Source organism: Fundulus heteroclitus, chromosome 16 (genome assembly GCF_011125445.2).
Source record: "Fundulus heteroclitus isolate FHET01 chromosome 16, MU-UCD_Fhet_4.1, whole genome shotgun sequence".
Lineage (NCBI taxonomy): Eukaryota > Metazoa > Chordata > Actinopteri > Cyprinodontiformes > Fundulidae > Fundulus > Fundulus heteroclitus.
Window position 1 is genome coordinate 19,779,841 of NC_046376.1, and position 22,739 is coordinate 19,802,579.

At 41.3% G+C, this 22,739-nt stretch overlaps 1 protein-coding gene across 1 annotated transcript; it reads right to left on the reverse strand.

Moving 5' to 3' along the window:
• Nucleotides 1–4,311: 4,311 nt before the first annotated feature.
• LOC118566305 (ATP-binding cassette sub-family A member 3-like) lies at nucleotides 4,312–22,193 on the reverse strand. Its single transcript, XM_036147975.1, has 18 exons — nucleotides 22,070–22,193; nucleotides 21,764–21,974; nucleotides 20,275–20,425; nucleotides 18,758–18,856; nucleotides 15,693–15,891; nucleotides 15,300–15,606; nucleotides 13,926–14,199; nucleotides 13,625–13,829; nucleotides 13,315–13,534; nucleotides 11,461–11,619; nucleotides 11,197–11,369; nucleotides 8,982–9,116; nucleotides 8,698–8,892; nucleotides 8,412–8,599; nucleotides 8,157–8,327; nucleotides 7,863–8,059; nucleotides 7,661–7,734; nucleotides 4,312–6,014 (listed from the first exon to the last, which is right to left on the reverse strand). Exons 1-18 carry the CDS (start codon nucleotides 22,115–22,117, stop codon nucleotides 5,883–5,885), a joined length of 3,138 nt encoding a protein of 1,045 aa, XP_036003868.1. The 5' UTR covers nucleotides 22,118–22,193; the 3' UTR covers nucleotides 4,312–5,882.
• Nucleotides 22,194–22,739: the final 546 nt, after the last annotated feature.

Genomic DNA, 22,739 nt, shown 5'->3' on the forward strand with positions numbered 1-22,739 from the left:
TGACAAACAATGAAAGTCATGAACGCATTTCATCCATTTTGAACTCTGTATTCACTACCAGTGCATGGTGGTAAATTTTAACATTCTTTTAGGTTTTTAAAATTATTGATCATCTTAGTCCATGTTATTTATCAGATCTGCTTTTGCCGTGTCGGCCCTTCAGACCCTTCAGGTCTTCTGATGGAACCCAGAGTGAGAATTAAGCAACACTGTGTGGGGACAATTTTTAGAAGGGTCTGTTGAAACAGGCTTCCTGAAGATCTGAGGGCATCTGAGAGTGATGCCGTTTTTATCTACACAGTCCCACTTTACTTCAATTTGAATATTTATTATCTATTGTTTATTTAGTTTTGTCTGTTATTTCTGACATTTCAAAATAAGAGTATAAAGTCATAATCAATACATTTGAACATTATTGAAACTAGCAAAAGCACAAGATGATTTTCTATTTTTCTTATATATATATATATATATATATATATATATATATCCATCCCATCCTGCTCACCGGGATTTTCTTCCTCGTCATATAATTTCGGGCTCCACAATATATTACAAAGTCATGAAAATACTGCCGTATACATTTAAATATGGGAAAGAAGTGCTTGGACTGCAATAATTATTATTTACTTCAGCACCTTGCAGTCAGCTTCTCTATTCCAGTAATATACTTGGTAAAGTTTGTTCCTTACAAATGCAGGAAATTTTTGGGGAGGGCATTACTTCTTTGCCAGAAAAAAAAAACAAAAAACGCTTTACTCCCTTAACAGCTAATGAAGATGTAATGAATATTGCTGGTAAATCTGATATTCAGCCGGACACGGAGTTACATTTTTTAAACGGTTAATTGTGAAGATGATTAGTGGCAGCTGAGGCGGGCAAGCAGAACCAGATTTGACAGATGAGTTATATTTCATCCCTACTGACCGCCAGAGGCGGTGCTTTAAGCACTGGATGACTTATGTCAACAAGGTCACGAGGAATCAGCAACTTTCAAGGAACATTCACCTAATGTGTTGTAGATGTATGCTGCTCCAGAATTCTTTGAAGAGGATGAGGCGCAGCCACATTCACCCTGTAAAACCGAGTAAAGGTACTCTGTGATTTCCAGGAGGCCGCACGGCATATAACATCCAACGACACCCCAGTCATGGCAGCAAACGATGTCGACATGCCCCTTGTAGAGTGGCACTTCACTCCTGTCGGCAGTGGCTGGTCCTGCAAGGCATAAGCATTGGAGATCAAATCCACAACCCAGTGTGCCAGTCGCTGCTTAGAAAGTGCCTGACCTTTCCGTGAGCCGGCGTGGCAAACAAAAAGGCTATTTGTCTTTCGGAAGGATGCCGTGATATAGGGCACAGTGGTTCGGAGGGGCATCCCGTATCAAACCGAGCAAGATGGAGGGGCTGGTTACCGTCCGCCCCCAGTGACACCTTAGGAATGAACGCTGCGTCAGGCCACAGTGTAACACCTTACCCATCAGGATTCCACCGGCAGCAGGGCTCGGCCACCGAGAGAGCCTGCAATTCACCCACACGCTTTGCTGAAACCATCGCCAAAAGGAACGCTGTCTTCAGTGAGACAGTGGATGCAAACGCCAAGCACCTCTCATAAGCAGCACAACGTCCTTGTCTCGGCCCACTGTGCAACCATTCAGCCCGACATGCCGACAGGAAATGGCAGCTACATATACTTTTAAGGTAGATGGAGACCGCCCCTGATCCAGCAATTCCTGCAGGAAGGTCAGTATGTCAGAGACTGAACACTCCTATCATAACAAATGATAGGAGTAAGCCAGCTGGAAATGTTGGAGTTCCACTACAAAACAAATTTACTTCACTTCAACATTACACCCAGGAATATAGTCCATCTCATGACAACATTTTTTGTTCTAAATGGTCTTCTCCTAAGCTGCCAAAGAAAAATCGAGCCTCAAGTCCATGAAGCTTAATATATTATGCAACGCAGCTGTAAATGGGATTAAACACTTCTGTAACTGGAAAAACACAGAAGTGATGATTTATGACTGTAACCTGGTGTCTGATATCTCAGAAAAATGCATAAAACACGTTGAAGCCTTGGGTGGTGAGAAGTATTGATTATATTTGTCTTTTAAATAGAGTTGAAGTCTCAATGTCAGAGTGTTTCAAGACTTCTGGTGCTTAACAAATTTCCGGAAAAAAATATGTTCTACAAGATCTGTGGAACAATTTTATTATTTTCTGAGAGAAAAGACAACTTTTCAACACAGACTGTATCTCTTTAAAATGGTCAGGTACCAAATGCCAATGTTTTTTTTTTTTTTTCTGTGAAACACCGGCTGTGTCCTTAAACAAAGTACAACAAGTGCATAAACAGATGATAAGCCCAGTACAGCCCGAACAGCCAAGGTAAAGATAGCTAGGAAGATAACGCAGGAACAGACTTCATCAATATTACAAGTGAACTCACCCCAGATCTCAGTAGGACAAAAAGTGGACCCCCTGGTAAGCCCACCAGAGAGCCCTGATGGGAGATAGCTGTAAATTATCTATGATGATACGTGGCAGAACAAATAAAGCTGAAAGGATGACCAACAGAAACAATCAATCCTACTTAAAAGCTGTAAATTGTCAGCTACAACCTGCCACAGGGACAATATTAACCACTTAGTCATATAAACTGGCTTTATTAAAGATTAGATCTCTGTGAGGAAAATTATTTTTAATCAATGACTTCATTACTGACAATAATCTAGGCTGCTTTGAATTAATTAATCAAAACTGACTAAATAAATACAGCAAATGTTTTCAAAGAAATACCAATCCAAACTATGTACTTCTTTAGCTAGAATGAAAAGAATTTATTTTTTTAATCAATCAAACCCAAAGTAATTCACAAACTGGGTGACCATCTTTTAATGCAGGAAATGAGCAAAGCCCTTTTATAAATTCTGGATCTAAACTCATTTACCAATTGCTTTCCTACAGCAAATTTGACTAATTTGTTTAATTTAAATGATCACATTTTATAGAGAAGGTAAAAAAATCTGATTATATATTTATAATAGTATATAATTTATTTATTATATAATTTATTATATATATATATATATATATATATATATATATATATATATATATATATATATATATATATATATATATATATATATATAAAAAGCAACTTTACATCAGAGATGACAAACATCACATTCAGGGTTTCCTTAGGGTCCATCCTGGGTCCCCTTCTATTCAATATCTACATGCTCCATTTTGCTCTGATCATAAAAAAAAAAAGTTACCATAACTTGGCACATGACACACATCCTTAGAAGAAGTAAATGCATGGATGTGCCAAAATGTTCTACAATTGATTAAAAACAAAACTGAGGAAATCATTTTTGGACCATTAGAGAAGAGATCAAAAATTAGCACACAGCTTCAGCTGCTTCAGCTAGAAACCACTGATCAGGTCCACAATCTGGGTGTAGTGATGGAATTAGTGCTAAACCTTCAAATGCATCTAAAGACAATTACAATGTTGGCTTTCTATCTAGGAAAACTAATCCATGCGTTTATCTTTAGTCAAATTGATTACTGCAATGGTGTTTTCACAGGTCTGCCTAAAAAGTGGATCAGACAGCTGCAGCTGATCCAGAACGCTGCTGCCCGCGTTCTCACTAAGACTAAGAAAGTAGAGCACATCACCCCAGTTCTAAAGTCCTTACACTGGCTCCCTGTATCTCAGAGAATAGACTTTAAAATACTTCTGTTAGTCTATAAATCACTGAATGGCGTAGCACCTAAATACATCACAGACTTGTTATCAGTGTATCAACCCTCCAGACCACTCAGGTCTTTTGGCTCAAGTCTGTTCTGCATACAGAGAACCAAACGTGCTGAAAACCCGAGTTACTTTAAATTAAGGTTATTAATCTATTTGTTTAGAGTTACCTTTGAATATTAATGTTGAAGTTTGTAGTCCAACTTAATATCTTAATCTTCTGCTGCTATTCCACCGCAATGTGCTTTCCTCTAACATTTTCTCTTCTCGTGTTCTGTTTATGCACCGCACTATGAATTGTTTGTTATTGAAATGCGTTACTGAAATCCTAACCCTTACTGGTTTCATGTTCGACATGTCTGCATGCGAAAAATTTAAGAAAATAGAGTTTGCATTATCTCAGTGAAAAAAAGAAAGTCAAGACTCAGATGTTCGCTCTTATCGGGAGCATCATTTAATTTAAAAAGGACAGGGATGCACACAGATTTGACGGGTTCAGTTTGTCATGGTACAGTACAATACACAGTCACAATGTTGTGAATTCCCTTTTTTTTTTTTATAAAATATGACACACCATATTTCAGCAGGACTCGGTCTTTAAAACAGCAGCAGTGCACACATGTCAAATGTTCATGCTGTAACTCGTTCAAGTCATTTGCTTAATGGCAATGAATTGTGCAAAACAGTACAAAGACGTCCTAGAAGTGTAAATGAAGAGGTTAATAAAAGAGAATGCATTATTTTTGTTAATGTCGGACGGCATGGAGAAGGCGTACATTCGTCACACCACTGAAGTGATTTGTTGGTCCGAGTATGAGGAAATTTACTTGTCCTAGATTGTAATATAGCGACTGCTTTGAGTGGTCAGCATGTCAATAGAAAAGCGATACATAAATTCAGTCCGTTTACCATTAAGGAGAAGCAGGAGACTACATTTGTCAATAATATGTGTGGGAAAGATTACTTTTGAAAACAATAAATGTAGCTCTGGGTATTTTCTAGACAATACACACACCTTTATACAGATTTGATTTTAGGAACGTAATAATGTTAACATGATTTGATGCTTAATGTGTAACCAAAAGCACGAGAACAAGACATTAAAATGCCGCAGGGATTCATTTGTCCCAGAAAACGAGGGTTGGTCTTCTTAGAAATGATATTCATTAGTTGTTTGGTGACTAATTCACCATTTTCATATCGCAAATTAGCCTAATTAAGGAATCATTGGGTGAATCTACTCCATTTTCAAAGCAATCACAGCATCCCTCCTGTTGCACGTTGCTGCAGAAACTGGGATTCACGTAAACTGGAAAAAGGAGCAGTGCAGACGGCATTCAGAGATGATTAAATGTAATCTCAGGACTATTCTTCAGTTTTGATTCCCTTTAGCTCTAACCGCCCAGAGCTTCATGCTTTTCTTCATTCAGACCTCATGCATGCATTACATTGAAAACAGTCTTGAATCGAGTACAGGCCCCACATAAAGGTGTCCCAATATGTACATCTGGTCACAACGTTCAGAGGCTCTTAAGCATCTTGGAGTCCTTCCGGTTGAGGGCAACCTAAAAACAATCAAATAGTTTGCTGGATAAGGCTCGAAGGTGCACAGCAACTTCACAATCATCAGAGTGGTTCATTCTCCTGTGATGAAAATCAGCACAACATCTTGGAAACATAAGTAATAAAAGTCATAAATAAGAAAAAACAAAATCTGTACAAATATTAAACACACACACACGCTTACACGCACGCACACACACTAACCCTGTCACACACAGTTCAGTGTAGTGGGGTCATCATTGCGTTTGACTCAATTAAGAAGGTGCAGATCTAAGAGTTCATTACTTGGTATCGAAATCCAAAAAGCTACGATGAGAGTCGGCGTTCCTAACTTCACGCGGCAACAACGAACAGTGTGAATGACCAATCAAAGTCTCGTGAAGCAGCGGAAACGGCGACGTTTCGGACCGGACCACGGACTTCGCTAGTGTTGATGTTCAAGTCAACGTTTTTTTTTTTTTGGGGGGGGGGGGGGGGGGGTTCTTGCTTGCACCGGCGTGTCCTTGCAGACAGGTTTTGGGTCAGCACTGGACGGATTCCTCGCCTCTATTCGCCTACTTCCTGTCAGTCTGTGAGGAGTGTTGGAACTGAGCGAAGCTGAGGAATACTTGCTCCAGGGATATCTGGCTCACGCAGTAGTCCTCGATGCGGTACTTCTCTTTGGCTGCCTCCAGGGTGCCGAACACCTGAACAGGAGAGCAGAAAGGTGAAGCGTGGCAGAAAGAAGCGACGAAGCACATCTTTGTGATGAGACTGTGTCTTGTTTTTTTTTTAAAGAAAAATCTGCATTTATTTTGCATTTATTTACGAGTCTTTTTTTTTTCTTCTTTTTTTTTTGCTGTATCTTGGAGCATATTTGGAGTAGCTCTGAGCCGCCAACAGACACAAACTAAATGTTATTTTTAAAACATTATCAATTTGCCTCAAAAGACTGAATAACAAAAACTTTAGTTATTTTAAATTCAAAAATACTAAAAAGCTTGAAATCCACTAATTGCTTTCAAATTTAAATGTTGTCATCTAATGATCCAAGACAGCGAGGAGTCCGCATACAGACAGGAAGTGGACCAGCTGGTCCATCCACCGGTGGGGTCAGAACCACCTGGAGCTTAACCCACTGTGGAGACAATGGTGGACTTCTGTGGAACTCCCCACACACCGCCTCCTTTAACCATCCTCAATAATACTGTGTCTGCTGTGGATCACTCCCGGTTCCCAGCAGCCAACCTCCCTCAGGACCTGAGATGCTCCTCTTACATGCAGATGCAGGAATTACAATTTTCACAGGAGCCGCTGATCATCTTCTGTATTGCCATGATTCAGTCCGTTTGTGCCTGTGTGGCGTAGTTTGCCCACAAAATGACAGGCGCAGACTGTAACAAACACTTAGGTCTGCGGGGAGGATCATACGGCCTGACCTTCCCTCCATCCAGGACTTGTACTGGTCTAGGGTCAGGAAAAAGGGCAGCTAGCATCTCTGCAGACCCCACTTATCCTGGACACAAACTGTTTATAGACTTTTACCCCCAGGCCGGCGCTACAGAGCGCTAAAACCAGCCGCCACATAGACAAGCGGTCTCCCTGATGTACGCAATGTATGGCAATACACGTTTACCAAATATATGTGAGCTGCGGGAGCTGTGATCAACGTCAAATTCCTTGATTGTGCACAATTCTACTTAAAAGTTTTGTTTCATTTTATACAATCAAAGAGCCAATGGACTAATAGCGGGGGACGTATTCTTAAAGGAAAAACTGACGCACAGGTTGAAAGAGTCACAAATGGACAAAACAAGGACAATTTATATGAAAGCATGATGGATTTTAAAGATTTTGTGTTGAACGGTTTACATGTGTAAACTCAAAACTCAAAGAATAAGTAAGAAAAAAAAAGTTTTGCTTATTTGGTAATTGATTTTCCTGTTGCTAGAAACAGGTTTTTTATGTTATTTTGTCAAGTTTCTTTTATTTCCTAAAATGTGTTGATTTTGTCATTTGGATGTTTAGTTTTGGTCCCACATCAGTAACAAACAGGCATGTTCTTCACATCAGGAACCTTTTCTAGAGTCTAGTCCAGTTTCTGGGACCATTATCTACCTCCCTCAGCTCCCCCCCTGTATCTACGTGGGTTATAAGAGGTCAACCTGGGCTGTATGGGAAGACTATTCTCAGGATTTTATTTTAGCCATCTTGGTTTAAACTCCTCTGCAGTTTGCTGTTATTTATTATTCATTCACTCTTTGCCCACTATAGGGAGCCCTAACACAGCCCAATTTTTCCCTAATATATAACTGAAGCAGCAGCTGCTTAGCCATAATCATAGCTACTGTACCTGTGCCCAGGTTAGTGTTTTATCTGTCAGATGGTAGTGAACCATTCCCTGGTGCTCATCTTTGAGTTGGCTTCCTGTTGGGGGAAAAAATTCAATGTGAGATCTGCTTGCTTGCACAACATAAAAAACGGTCGATACTATTATTACTACTACTACTAAAGCGCACGGAGAGATCTATCAAGTGTATTTTTACACCTCTGACCTGGGAAGGTGCTTTCAATGAAGTCTTTAAAAAGCTGCAGGTCGCTGTCCTCCATGTCCTCCTCCTTGTGTATCTTAGCCAGCAGCGTGTAGCCGCTGCCAAACTTGCTCTTTAGGTGCTGGGGACTCCCGAGGCACTTGAACTGACCGTTAACCATCACTGCCAGCCTGGTGCAAAGGGCCTCACATTCCTCCATGCTGGGACGAGGACGCATCAATTTACATTAATCAACGTGTGAAAAATAAAAAATAAATTTTTTAGCAAACATGGAATCATTTTTCTTAAAGAGCTGACCTGTGAGAAGTGATGATTATGGCCTTCCCAGACTCCCGGGTGCGCGTCACTGCATCCCACAGCAGCCTCCGGGCCACAGGGTCCATCCCGGTGGAAGGCTCATCCAGGAAGATGACCGGAGGCCCACCAATCAAAGCCATTCCGGCACTCAGCTTCCTCTTGTTACCCCCACTGCATGAGTTCAAGCGTATTGATTAATACTAGACGCACTAATTGTAGGATTTTATTGTCTGCCCAGGACGGGACCCCGCTCACCTGTAGCTGCGGGTCAGTTTATCAGCATGCGGCTCCAGCAGCAGCGACCTCAGGACGTTCTCCACACATCCAGCCACGTACTTCTCCGGGATCCCTCTGAGCCGGGCGTACATGCTCAGCGTCTCTCTTCCGGTCATGTGGTCCAGCACGGCATCAAACTGAGGACAGTAACCTATGCGCTGCTGTACCTGCAACCCCCCCCCACGGAAACACAAGTTCACGTCAAATTCCAGCATTCTAAAAAAGGTTCTTTCATTGAAGTAGCTTCCCCTTTCGTCCGTCTCACCTTCTTAATGTCCCTCAGGATGCTGTAGCCGTCTATGTAGGCGTCGCCGGACGTCACGCTCTCGTCGCCGGTCAGCATCTTGAACGTTGTGGTCTTTCCTGCTCCGTTGAAGCCCAGGAGGCCAAAGCACTCACCCTTCCCCACAGCGAGAGACAGCCTGTCCACCGCCAGAAGGTTCTCCCCGCTGCTGTAAACCTGAGCAGGACAGAAATCAAGATTCTCGCCCACGTTTTCTTATCTCACCACAGCAGGCATGTATACAAAGAGGCAGCTGTGCAACTCACCTTGCTGAGCTCATGCAGGATGAGGGGGCTGCCGACCATGGACTCCACCACGGGCTGGCACTCCAGGACCCGCTTCCTCTCTTCAGCCACATCCCGGTCCTCTGGGAGGAACGCCGCATCGTCTAACAGAGGCATCTAAGAGCCGAGCAAACGTGTGAGATGGAAACATAAGTTAGTCATTTTTCACTGCAAAAAGGGGGCTAAAAGTAAGTAAAACGTTCTTAAAATGAGTCTATTTGTCCTTGATTTCAGCAGGCAGGTTTAAATGATCTGCCAATGGAATAAGTTGTTTGCACTTAAAATAGGAAAAACTCCTCTCCATCATCTTATTTCAAGCGAAGTAGATCAAATTATCTTATTTTAGGGGTCAAAATACTCATTCCATTGGCAGATCATCCTACTTACCTGCTCAAATGTAGAACAAATACACTGCAATGTTTTTCAGACTATAAGGCGCACTTAAAATCCTTTATTAAAAATTTATGTTGCGCCTTATAACAATGCGCTCAGAGATCTGTTAAAATGTGTACGTACGACTTTAGTTAGCAACGAAGCCGCTCCGCTCATGGACATTCGGAGCAATACGGTTCACTGTGTCAGTACCTGATCAGACCCCTGAGCTGTCTACAAGACTGCCTGACGGTAATGTCGAAACAAGTAGCGCTTTCATGTAAAGGCCTCCCACGCTCAGAGTACGTGCTAGCAACAATAAACCTAGTAAGTTAATTCAATATAAAAGTTATGTTTATTCTGGCCTTTTGTTAGAAACAGGGCAGTGTAGTCCGACTACTCTGTCCTCCCGACAGAGACGGATAGCTCTCCCTCTCAGGAGAGAGCGGTGTACGTGGAGGAGTGGAGTGATATTACACTTGGGAAGAATAATGAATGCGCCTTATAATCCGGTGTGCCTTATGGTCCAAAAAATACAGTAATTTCAAGAAAATCTTACTTACTTTTAGTTCCCTTTTTGCAGTGTTATTTAAATTTGATTCTTAAGTCAAATTTTCTTCAATTTAATACCAACAATTCTTACAAAAGTAAACGGAAAACTTGCAAAACACAATAGAAAACATTTATTAATTTTATATTTAGATTACTTTTTTTTTTAGCTTTAACTAAATAAATTAACTCAGTCATGATGTGCATATTTGCATGTATAACAGCTTAATTTCTTCTATGGCGACTTTGCACAGGTTTAGGAGAGTGTTCACTAACTCATTTTTGCCTATATTAATACATTTTTCTTAAAGGTTCCTCAAGACACATGGCCTAACACTTTGTGGCTTGGCTGTTGTCCTTCCCGACTGCTTCGACTTCGTTATATTACCACTAACAACTGACTGTGATATGTAGTACTGATGACGTTTTACGACTGGAGTCATCACACAGGCGGTATCGTATCAGGGAGCCTCCTCATAGTGACCCAATCTTTCGAAATCGCTATTAGTAGCAGTCTGAAAGCCTGGGTGCTGGATTTTAAGCACCTTTGACCATGAATGGTCCTGAAGGCAATCATTTGGATGGGCGAGCAAATGGTTGAAAAAAAAAAAAAAAAAGCTTTTTCACTGACACTAGGAAAGAAGTCAGGGGCCTAAATCCCATAATTCACTTTCTTTCAAGATGGCACCTTTTTTTGGGGGGGGGGAGGGGTGTAAAGATTTTGTAAGGTTATATTTTCCTCCATTCACGCTCATCTTAAGAACGTACATTTGTTTAGGTGGGGGTTACAGTTTATATTAGCAATCCGGCCACTTTCTGATCTTGGACTGCAAGTTGGCTGCAAGAACAAATAATTAGGCCATAAAAGCCTTTTAATTTGACCTTCAATTAACTGCTGGCTAATTGAAGGTCTAATAATCTTCTTCAACATTTGTAACTAAAGTTTTAGCTGTTATGTTAATTTTGATTATATTCTAAATTCTGAAAAGCACACAGAAATGTCCTTCAGATTAATTTTGATAAGTTATGACGTTCATAAATGTATGAACGATAGCATAATCAAATGTACTTTTATCTTCTTAACATGGTTGTCTTTGTAGTCTAAAGGTTTGACAAACCTAACAAAACCCACCGACTGCAGCCATTTAGTTGCGGTTTTTCTGTTTCAGCGCATTAGCTCCAATTAGTTGACCTCATAAAATAAGTATAAGGTGCAGTTTGAAGACATTTTAAATCAAGAAAAGCGTCATGCGGAGGTGTTATTTAATGCCTCAACCTGTTTGCGTCTCCTGCACAGAGAGGTGAAGAACCTGCAGACGGTGCGGACACACTGCAGCTCGATGACGAAGAGCAGAGCGTTGAAGACGACGCCCTGCACGGACAGGGCCACCAGGAAGCGTCCCACACCGGGCTCAGACATTGAGAAGTAGTTTGTCTGGTACGTGATGTCTGGAAACGCACAAACACTCGGGTAAGTAAATGGCTTTTATCATCTCTCTTTTCAACCGTCTTCGGCTTTTTTCCCCGAGACAGGACTTACTGAAGTATTGGCAGATTCCTTTGCTGATGGGACCTGAGGTGCAAAACTTGATGAATTCATAGTTCTGGTAGAACTGGCTGAATGACATGCCCAGGCAGTAGTTTGGGAAGATCAGGAACACCTTATCCAACAAGTGTGACAAGTGCACCAGGTTTAACTCTGCAAGGGAAAACGAAGAACGACAGTCAAGAGAAATTTGTATAATCGTCTCATTGACTTTCATTATTTTTTTTCAATGGTAAACTAAAGGCTTTTTTTTTTTTGCAAACACAAACACCTTCCCTCATCCAGTTGAAATCACACCTGCAGTTTCTTACCTTTCCACGACAAGAAGCTTCACACATCCCACTTTAACAAACCAAGTGCCAACTCTGAATAATATCCCTCAGTCTCTTCCCACACAATAATAAAGAATATTCTATTTGGTAACAGGCAGGAAAAGTTAATTAGTGCAGATCCGCTATGTAATACATTATCATAGTGTACTTCTTTCCTAAAGTACTCATATTTTTGAACAGTTTATTTGGTCTTGATAAAACTACTAATTTTAATCATTTTTAATTGGATTTTACGTGATACACCAACAGAAAATAGGTCCTAATAGTGAAGTGGAAAGAAAAGGCTCCCCCTTCCATTTACATGTTCAAACAATGTTTAGCAGTAGATTTTCTACAGCACTGTGTGCCTCTGGTGCAAGATACAAACCCTCAGAAGTGCAAAAAAAATAGTTATATCTGCAGCTTTCACTACATTCTATAGGTGCGGCGGCCATATTGGATCCTAAACATGAAGCTGCTTTGCAAACTCAGATTTAAGAGGGCATTCTTGTTCAATTTCCCACAGCGGTGTTGTAATGTAATATCATGTCTCTACCAGATTTGTCTACATACAGACTGATTTTTTTTGCCCATTCTGGTTTGCAAAATAGATCAAGCCAAGTCAGATTGGATGGAGAGTCCATGATTATAAATCTTCTAGTCCTGCCACACAATATCAAGTTGCGTTAGATCTGGACTTTGACTGGGCCATTTTTTAACACAATAACATACTTTAATCTAAACTCTTCCTTTGTATCTCTGCCCGTATATTTAGGGTTACGGCCCTGCTGGAAGGAGAACCACGCCCCAGTATCAAGTCTTTTGCAGCTACTAATAGATTTTCTTCTAGGATTAACCTCCATCCATCTTCCCATCAATTTGTCCATGCTGAAGAAATTAATCTTCAGCATGTGCTGAAGTTAATAATGAAGTTGTCCATGCTGAAATTAATATGTATGTAAATAAGACAGCATATGCCCATCCCTATTTCTTTTGTATTTTTTTTGTATCCTTTTTGATCCATTGTATATATGAAGATTCACTGTATATAACTGAATGCACCTTTCCTACTCTGCACCTTCTTGTATGAACCGATGTGGCAAGTGAATTTCTCCATTGTGAGATCAATAAAGCTTTCTTTTCTTATCTTATCTTAATCCCCACAGCATGACGCTGCCTCCACCGTGTTGCTCCGTGGGAAAGGTGGGTTTAGAGTGATGTGATTTTCAACAACACAAAACGTTCTGCATGCAGGGTAAGGTGTAGTAAGGTTTAACTGACCGGAGCTCTACCTTCTGTTTGCTATTGCAAGTCTCAAGAATACATTAAAGTTTGTGGTTTATTGTGACAAAATCTGGAAAAGCGCTGACTAATTTTGCAAGACAATGTATAGCTATGCTCTACTGCAGACAGTTGTTGGCTGCTCCTAATAACGATGCCCACCAAGCGAGCGTTTGTGGTGGCAAGTCTTGTCACAGGAATCCACCAGTTCAGTCAGAAATTGCATGTTTTTACGAGTTTTGTGAACATTTTTCACCTGGGATGGTCATGATGGTGACGGCCAGAAACGTGGAGGTGCCGGAGATCATGTTGAAGATGGTGAGGCGCGTGTAGGCGGTGGCGGCGGTGGAGAAGAAGAAGCTGAGCAGATACATCAGAGGCACGATGGCCCAGCCGTACAGGAGGAGCATCAGGAGGACGTCGATGAGGTGGTGATCCGCCACAAAGGCCTCGACTCCAAACGCTTGGAATACAACCTGGGGGAAAAATTCAAAACCCCACTTTGAAACATAATCAGTCTCAGGTGTGCTTCTTCTGTGAACTGGGGCTGGATTTCACACACTGACCAGCATCAGGAGGCACGGCAGCAGGAAGTTGACCAGGTCCCACAGCAGGGCGGAGAACCAGAAGTTGGACAGGTAGACGCCGCTGACCTGCTGCACGTGCTTCGACTTGATGGAGGACTCGGTTACAAGCAGCAGGGCGAAAGTGCTGGACAGGGAGGCCATGCCGTACATCAGGTTGATGGCGATGGCAAACCCGGTCTTACTCCTACAGAAGACAGAAGAAGGAAAAAAAGCAAATATTATTAGGGAGCGATTTAGGCTTCCGTTTCCTCGAGTTGGGGATGTCCTGTCCTGTACTCACTCTGTGAGCTGGCTCCTTGCAGCCTCAGACAGGTTTCTAGGCATGGGGTAGTTGCCCGTCAGGATGGAGGCGTTGGGCCCAGCTAAAAGTTTGAACAGGGCATTGTCCACCATCATGAGGGCTGTGGCAGGTGTGTGGTAACCCTGGTTGTTGAAGTAGGCTGTTGCTTCTGAATAGTGGCTGGTCCTGCCCAGGAAGGCAGCACCCACCACGCAGCGCTCGTTGAAGCTGCCGCCCTCTGCTTTCGCATTGGTCAGGACGTACTGAGTGAAGTCTGAAGGGTCAAACACAAAGAAAACAGACTGATTTAATTTGTTCATGATATACGGCTTAATATTGTTCATTTGAAGTATACCTCTTTGAGTCAGCTAGATTTGTTGCTGTCTTTATGCTTTACAGTGAATTTAACACTATGAACCTGTTTTGTTTTTTTACATTTTTACAAATACATTTACATGATGGTGGCAGCATCAGGATGTGGGGAGGCATTTCTTATGCAGTCAATGAGAAAATGGAAAGAACTAATAGCTGAAGAATACTTTAAGAAAAAAACACTTACACGCAGAAATGCTCTAGAATGAGGTGGAGTTTCTCTTTCCAGCTGTACAGAAACCTTAAACATACATCCGGGGCTTAAATATAACTATTTCAATGTGTGAGAATGTCCCAGTCAAAGTCCAGACCCTAATCCAATTGAGAATCAGTGTCAGGACTATAAATTTATGTTTGCAGACACTACGCCAACTCATCTGGCTGAGCTGGAGCAATTTTGCAAAAAAGAAAAGAAAAGGAAAATGCGGTTTAGGTCTCTGGATGTGCAAAGCTGGAAGAGATACCACCAAGAAACTTGCAGCAGGACTGCAGCAAAAGGTGTTTTCAGCCGTGGATTATTCTCCTACCACTACACTGAGATGATGAATTACGATACATTAAATCTCAATAAAAAGTTTGTGTTAACAAGAAAATGCTAAACATTTTAATGGCTGTGGTTATTTTTGAAAGGAACAATAAACCTGCCTTCTATAACCAAATAGCGTTTTTGTCTTTTTTTATCAATTTATATGTTTTATTGTATATTTCTCCATAGTCTTGTGGATTTGCTTCTGATCCTCACAGGGAGGCCTGTTGATATTATTTTCTAACTTTTTGCACCTACTTGACCCCATTTGCAGCCATTTGTAAAGTCTTTGGGTCAGTTTTACAACCCTGTACGTCCTGTGCTCAGACTGTTCAGAGTCTGTTTCTGCTTTGAGTCTTTGAGGTTCCTGTGTGCCACTTTTTGGTAGATTGATTCACATTTCAGAAACAAACAGCTTGTAACTGTGCTAGCTAAGTACTGAAACATTGCCGTTTTCCTTCTTCGGCGTATCTCACCTGTGATATTTCTGAGCTCGCCCAGCTGGGCAAGGAGCTGGGAGGCGTACGCATTCGCTAAAGAAGAGGCGAGGGGGCCCGCCCCAGGCTGCAGGGCCACGGGGACCTTGGTGGCGCCGTAGCGGCTGAGGGCCAGCCTCAGCAGCGGAGCGTCCTGGTGGTTAGGAAGTGTGCGCGCCACCACTAAGGCCACAACGGTGAAGATCAAAGGAACCAAGAACTGAGCCACCATCACCTTCCAGTTCCTCCAGCTGTAGAGCGCCCTCTTCAGAAACATGGCATAAAACTGCTGCAGGTGGAGTCTCACCTGTTGGGAGCAAAGCGTGCGAAACTCTAAACAGAGCTGTAGAAGTCATTTTTGCTGAACATAACACAAGCCCGCTGACACCTTACCCCCGTGTTGAGTTTGATGTTGGAGCCGTCCTCAGAGATGAGCGTGCCGCTGTCGGTGAAGTCGGTGACGTCTGTCAGGCCACTGATGCTGCTGGCGTCGTCGGTGGTCCAGTCATGGGAGCGCCTCTCGTGTTGGTACTGAAGGGCCGGCAGCTGGATCGCCTGAATGTCCAAACTAGAATCCACCAGCTTTCCAACTCTGCAAAATCGATCAAAAGAATGTCTCGTCTTGATTTGATTTTTTTTTTTTTTTTACTGCCAGGAAAAAAAATATGGATTTAGTCTGAGAGCAAAACAGTTACTTTTAAGCAGGGCTTTGAACCGGTTTAAGGAACGAAAACCGGGAACTTTTTGTATTTTACAGGGAACAGAAACGAAACCGGAAACGTTATTATATTTTATGTTCTGGAACTGGAACACTTATTTAAAAATAATGGTAACCGGTTAATACCGGTTTTATTTCGTTCCTCAAAGTTTTCGTTGCCTAATTAACTAAAAAAAAAAGTAATTATTTTCCTGTGTGACATCACATCACACATTCGCTGACTGAATATAGAGAGAGCGGTGTCTCCACTAGAGCTACACATCTTAAATAAGAGGTAAATTACGATCCATCGTTAAGTAAAACGCTCATTCCAAACACAATATCAATAGCTATATTTGTCAAACGAAAGGAACGAAATTAACCATTCCGGGAACAGTAATTTTTTGTTCTAACCGGTTTGGGAACGTCAATTTATTGGTGGAACTCATAACCGGAAACGTTATAATTCCGTTTCTGTTCGGAACGAACCGATTGGGGAAAAAAATCGGTTCAAAGCCCTGCTTTTAAGAGGTTGATAAAGTGATGAGAGCCACCCTGCAAAGAAAGTTTTCAGACTCCAAACAAAATGCTTCACAGAGTCGAAATCTTGACTTGGAAAAGCCAGAGGTCCCCCGGTCATCCTTGAGTTCCCAGTCAACATGTGTTTGAAACAGAGGGAAAGTTGCACTTTTGACAGTGTTTCTCTCACGAGCACAAGCGATGCTGCACAATCTCTATCAGACAGCATGTTTCTTTACAGTTTGAACACACAGAACACAGAGAAATACGCTTGCCTGGCTTTTGTGGGCAGCCTGGCAAGGGAGCAAAGCAATTAGCTAATCCCGGCCGCTAGGGACTAGAAACTGTCCATCTCACATGTGCCGTCATTCCCAGCTCTGACTTCAAAGGCAAATCCAAAGTAGTTGGCAGTGAATATAAACGTCACCAGCACAACACTCAATCCCCACAGAGACAGTCTCATTATATCTATATAGAACAGCGGTCTGCAACTAGTGGCTCTTAATAACTTTGGCTACAAATGATGTTTTTATTATGGTATTTAAATGTAATAATGATAATTAATGCAGGCTTTTTTCTTGGAATAATTGCTTTTAATTTTCACAACAGAATGATGCTAAATGTGCCAGTAATATTTAATGTTAAATCAATATTTTTTCATTCTGTTGGAAACTATATATTTTTTTTTTACATCATTATCCACAAATATCAACATCCCGTCCATCTTCTTTTTTTTAAAACCTCAAAATAGACATAAAAGGGCGTTTCTTTAATGATGCCAACATATTTCCTACAGTGGATCTTTATCACAAATTATAAAGTGCCTTTTTTTTTCAAAATGCCAGGCAACATTTGCGGCTCTGAACGAGTTTAATTCAAGTGGACTGTGGGCAAAATGGATCTTTAGACTGTAAAGGTTGCAGAACCCTGATATAGAATAAATAGAAATAGAAAAATAAGAAATTACACAATATTTATTAAATATTTTATCGGAGACACTGTGACCTCAGTACAGTGAGTGTTGCTAAAATGATACTAAAACATTTTGCCACTATGCAATGTTTTAATCCTTTATCAGGACACTTCTGGCTGTCTGACCTTGAAGTTACAAATCAACAAAGACATTCAGCTCATTCTTTGTTAAACTACATTTAAGATGTCCAGCAGTTGTAGGACATTATTGTCACTGGCTGTTTTTGCTTAGTGTATGGCGTTCACCTCTACAATATCATGATTTAGTTTTTTTTTGTTCATTTGTTTTGGACTTTTCTAGAACCAGTCACCTCTTAGCCACCATTCAATCGCCTCAGACCAGATCCACCTGTTTTTAATTAATTAATTAATTACTGCCAACTCTGCTCCCCTGTTCCCCTGTCTACATATACCTGCCTCACTGCCAGAACGTCTCGTCTTGACTCGTATGCACTGCCGCTTTGATGCTCCCAGGTCCTGTTCTCGCAGCCTGTTGGTCTTTCTGCTCATGATCAGCCCTCACTGTGTCTGTGCGCTGCTTATCTGCCCTGTTTCCTGTGAGTTCCTGCTGCTTGCTCTGCTCGCTCTGGTGAGCTGTCGGGGTCTGCATCTCTGTTCTAGTCTGTCACTTCCTGCTTCTCCAGCTCAGCATTGGTTCTGCCAGTCACCCCACCTGCATCCTCTGGGCTCCAGCCCATTACTGCCTGCCTGCCTCTTCATCCACTACTTATTATTGCACTAAACTTTTTAGAACTAAACTCTCTGTCTGGCTGATATTGGGTTCTCCAGCTTTCTTCCTAACACTCAATGCAAAGTATAAATACAGTTTAATTGCTAAAAATTGAAGCTTCAATGCTATATATCACAAACTTATCAGGGAATTTAGTCCCAATCTAAAGTACTTCCGTAATTTCCAAACCAAAAGCTAGTCTCTGACCATTTTTTTATGTTTTTGGCACTGCAAGAGTCTCAGTGTGACTGGTAAATAACAAGGCTTTGGGAACAGCAAATTTATTGTTAAATGGCCCGTTTCAGCAGCGGACAGAGGTATGTTCTCAGCAGAGCAAGCGGCTGCGTGTTCGCTGCCACAGATACAGACTCAATCCAGCGAGGAAGCAGAAAGAAGATGTAAACGAGCCGCAGGAATTGGAGTTATATCAACAAAGAAGGGATGCTAACATCATCATTTTGCATAAAACCATTAATGCATTAGAGTGTGTCTCTATTGCAATGATTTCCATTATCCATGGCACACGGAGAAATGTCCTACCTGAGGAAGACTTCTTCCATGGTGGTCACCGAGGCTCCATAGCTTGCAATACCCAGCTCTTCTTTATTCATCTCCAGTTCGGCAAACAGCAGCTCAAACCTGCAAGGGGGGAAAAAACACAAGAGATGTGTTACACTGTCCCTCACATACTGACCGAATGAGCTGGTTACCAGGATCAAGGCATACCACGGTAGAAAAAGTCACTTCAACGCCACTAAATGTTTCTGCCACGCCGTCCCTACGGTACGGTGAGAGGACAGAAAATACCAGAATGTCTAATTTTGCCCAGAACCAAGGAGCAAAGTGTAACACGGCATCGACCCTCCTCTACATGTTGCTATGAATTGTTAGTCAGCTGGCTGAATCACCCCAGCTTACAAAAAAGAAAGATTTGGCTGCTTGGAAATATTTCTAGTTGCACAAAAAAAAAAAACAGCAACACTGCTCTAAAACTACAGCTGGCAAACTACAAGCTGTGTATCTGGCTGCAGGTTGTACCTGAGCAGACAGGAATTAGAACTAATATTAGCGTGTTAAACTTGAGCTGTTCTACAAAGAGCAGAATTAAAAATGTATATTTAATGCTATAAGCAAAACTACTTCTCGATAATATTACATCTGCTGCTGCTGTTAGTTTTCTCTTTTCAATCAAAATTATGAGTATCATGTTGTACATATTTAATATAATTTTTTTTCTAAATATTGTGAAACTGTTTGTACTGTTTGTACTCAGAGGGTGTATTCACACCAGCCACGTTTGGTCTGCCCCCCCCACCTTGGTCCGGACCAAACAACCAGATGGAGACCCATTTTTTGAGCTGGTGTCGGTCCGCTTCCAAACGGACTGTGGTGCAGTTCACTTCTGATGTGAATACCAAACAGACTTGATCTGACCCACCTACAGAAAACATACGTCTCTTTGGACTTAACACGCCACCATAGCAGCGACTGCAGAACCTGCTGCCAGCATGCTGTGGGACTCCTTCGACTTGTCTGGAAACCTGCGTTGAATGAGCTGCTGTTGACACTCACAATGATTTATCATCTATTTATGTAATAACAGCACAGATATGTAAACAGGGCTGCCACACGCAGGATTCCCATAACATCGTAACATCCTTCATTTCCAGGTCTGTGCTCTGTCTCGCCTCAAGTCCTTTCTGTCCAAAGGAAACTACGATCGTCACACACGTGGCTTCGTTACAAGTTATAGTTCACTTGTAAAAAGTACAATGTGAAAGCAAACTGCACCAAACGAGAATAAAAATAAAGTCTGATTATTTGGTCCGGCCCAAATAAGCGGACTAAAGGACTTTCCTGGTGTGAACGCAACCAGAGTCTCATATCAGCTCACACTTGATTAGGACTGATGTACAAAACAGTTAGCATTAGAAAGAGCAAAAATAAAAAGTAATAATGTTAATTTTACATGTAATGAGAGAAGAATTGGATCTAGCTTGTCATACACCATATGACAACTATATATGCAGGAGTGATCTGAGGCTAGAAAAACTCACTTGCTGGTGCTTTCTTTAGGCAGGATGTAAGAGAGCTCGGCTCCAGCGCTGCTCTCCAGTGTGGCGTTGGGAACATACAAGTGAACAAGGCGTGTGATCTCGGTTACATTGCAAAGTGGATCCTTGACGATCACCATGTGGTACCCAGCACCTGGCACACAAAAGCAATCATATGCAAGCTAAATAACATAATATGCTATTATTCATGCAACTTACAGCTACTTAAATATGATTCTTAGTAAAACACAACATAGGAAGACATTTCCTTCACTAACAAAGGTTAATACATCACATGGCCAAAACCATTAGGTTACCAAACCAAATCCTTAAAATCAAGTAATCTATATATTAAACCTTATAGATAAGACCATTACTGTGCATGTAGAACAGGGGTGTTAAACATACGGCCCGCGGGCCGGTTTTGGCCCGCCGAACAATTTAGTCCGGCCCGGTTGCTAAATGCATTATCATTATTAAAAAAATATATATATATATATATTTTTTTTTTTTTTTTTTTTTTTTTTTTAAGTGTCATGTCTGGCAATGTGGCAATAAGAATTGTTGTCTTAATGCCAAAAAGAGCTCATGAGATTTGACTGTCTCAAGTGGAGCAGTACTGCTTTGCCATAGTGCTCCGCTTGATTTATGAATGTGAATAGTTTTATTATGATTCATGCTGGGAATATCTCAAATGATATGGACACTACAATGGGAAAGTAGGAGAGGAAAGGAAGAACAAGAAGAAAAAAAGAAAAGGTCAAAGAAAGAGGAGATAAAATGAAGAGAATGATAAAACAATTATTGAAAAAAACATGTACTTCGTTTAATTGAAAATCTGCAGTTCTAGGAACTGCAGATTTTCAATTTTTCGTGGACAATATGGACAATATGGTATTGTCAATATGGTATTGTCCCTCGTGGACAATACCATATTGTCCACGAGGGACATCTGCTGTGTTTTAATCAGCAGATGGTAGCACTGAGCTTCAGATGTGGAAAATTGATTTTAAATAGTTTCTTAATTTTTTATCTTTTTGATGTAATTTGTCATGCAGGACAGTGTTTTTAAGTTCCAAAAAATGTGAATAAATGTTTTTCAACATTGTAAAATCACTTTGATCAGTTCCTGTGCATAATGCAGAAGTAAATGTTTAACTGAGTAAAAGTATTGTTGAAATCACACATACTTTTCTTAAAAACGCTGAGGTTATTCATAATATATTGTGTAAAAGTGAAATTCCTTTAATATAAAAATCCACAACAAGTCCACATTTATTAGTTCTATTTAATCTTGCAATGAGTTTACTCGTGTGGCCCTCTTGAGATCAGATTAAGCTGTATGCGGCCCCTAAACCAAAATAAATTTAACACCCCTGATGTAGAAGTAGTTTATAATTTCTTTTGTTCTATTTTTTATTATTATCCTTTTTTTTTTTAAACCTGGAGATGAAGGTCTGCTGCAACCCTTTGCACCTCCTTCTTGACTTACCGTATTTGTTCTTCAGGAAGAGCGGCGAGCCGCAGCACTGCAGCTCGCCTCCTGCCATGATGGCGATCCGGTCGCCGAGCAGGTCGGCCTCGTCCATGAAATGAGTGGTGAGCATGATGGTGCGACCTCGTTTCTCTCCCTGGAGAAGGTCCCAGGTGGCCCGTCGCGCTGATGGGTCCATACCCGACGTGGGCTCATCCAGCATGACAACCTGAAGGCAGGAGCAAGAGGAGACACTCGCTGAAGGAGGAGGAGACAAATTGAAATGACTGAACGTGGGAAAAGTGCTTTCAAAGTTCCTATAACCTTGGAGTCTCCTATGAGGGCGATGCCGATAGAAAGCTTCCTCTTCATGCCGCCAGAGAGAGTCTTGGAGCGGGAATGTCGCTTGTCCTCCAGATTCAAGATACGGATGATCCGATCCACCTCGTCTGGGATTTGCTCCTTGGGGAAGCCTTTCAGCTGGACATTACAAGAAAAAAATTATCAATTTCTGTTTTGCTAGCTCTCCATGAATGGCGAGCTGTTTAAAAAGGTGTGTGTGCTACTGTTATCTTTGATTATTGCTGACTTTGCTAATGAAACTAATGGAGATTATTGTGTTTGTTTTTCTTCTCTATTCCCCTAGGTGTTCCTTCAAAGTGATGGAGCCGATAAACACCTATATCACCTTTTTTCGTGGCTCGATATTAACAAGGTTCACATTTATTCACTCACTCACTACCACACCTCACTCACAATCTCTCTCTCTCACAAACACAAGTGCGACCACACACACACACTTTAATGATCGCTTTCTCATTATTTTTCAACAATAAATTTGCATTATTGTGAATTGTATATTGTCTGACGAGTGGTTTGTTACCTCCTGACTTTTCATTTAGAAGTAATTTGAAGCATGTAGATAGTAAGACTGTAATATATAATATATATATATTATATATATATATATATATATTATATATATATATATATA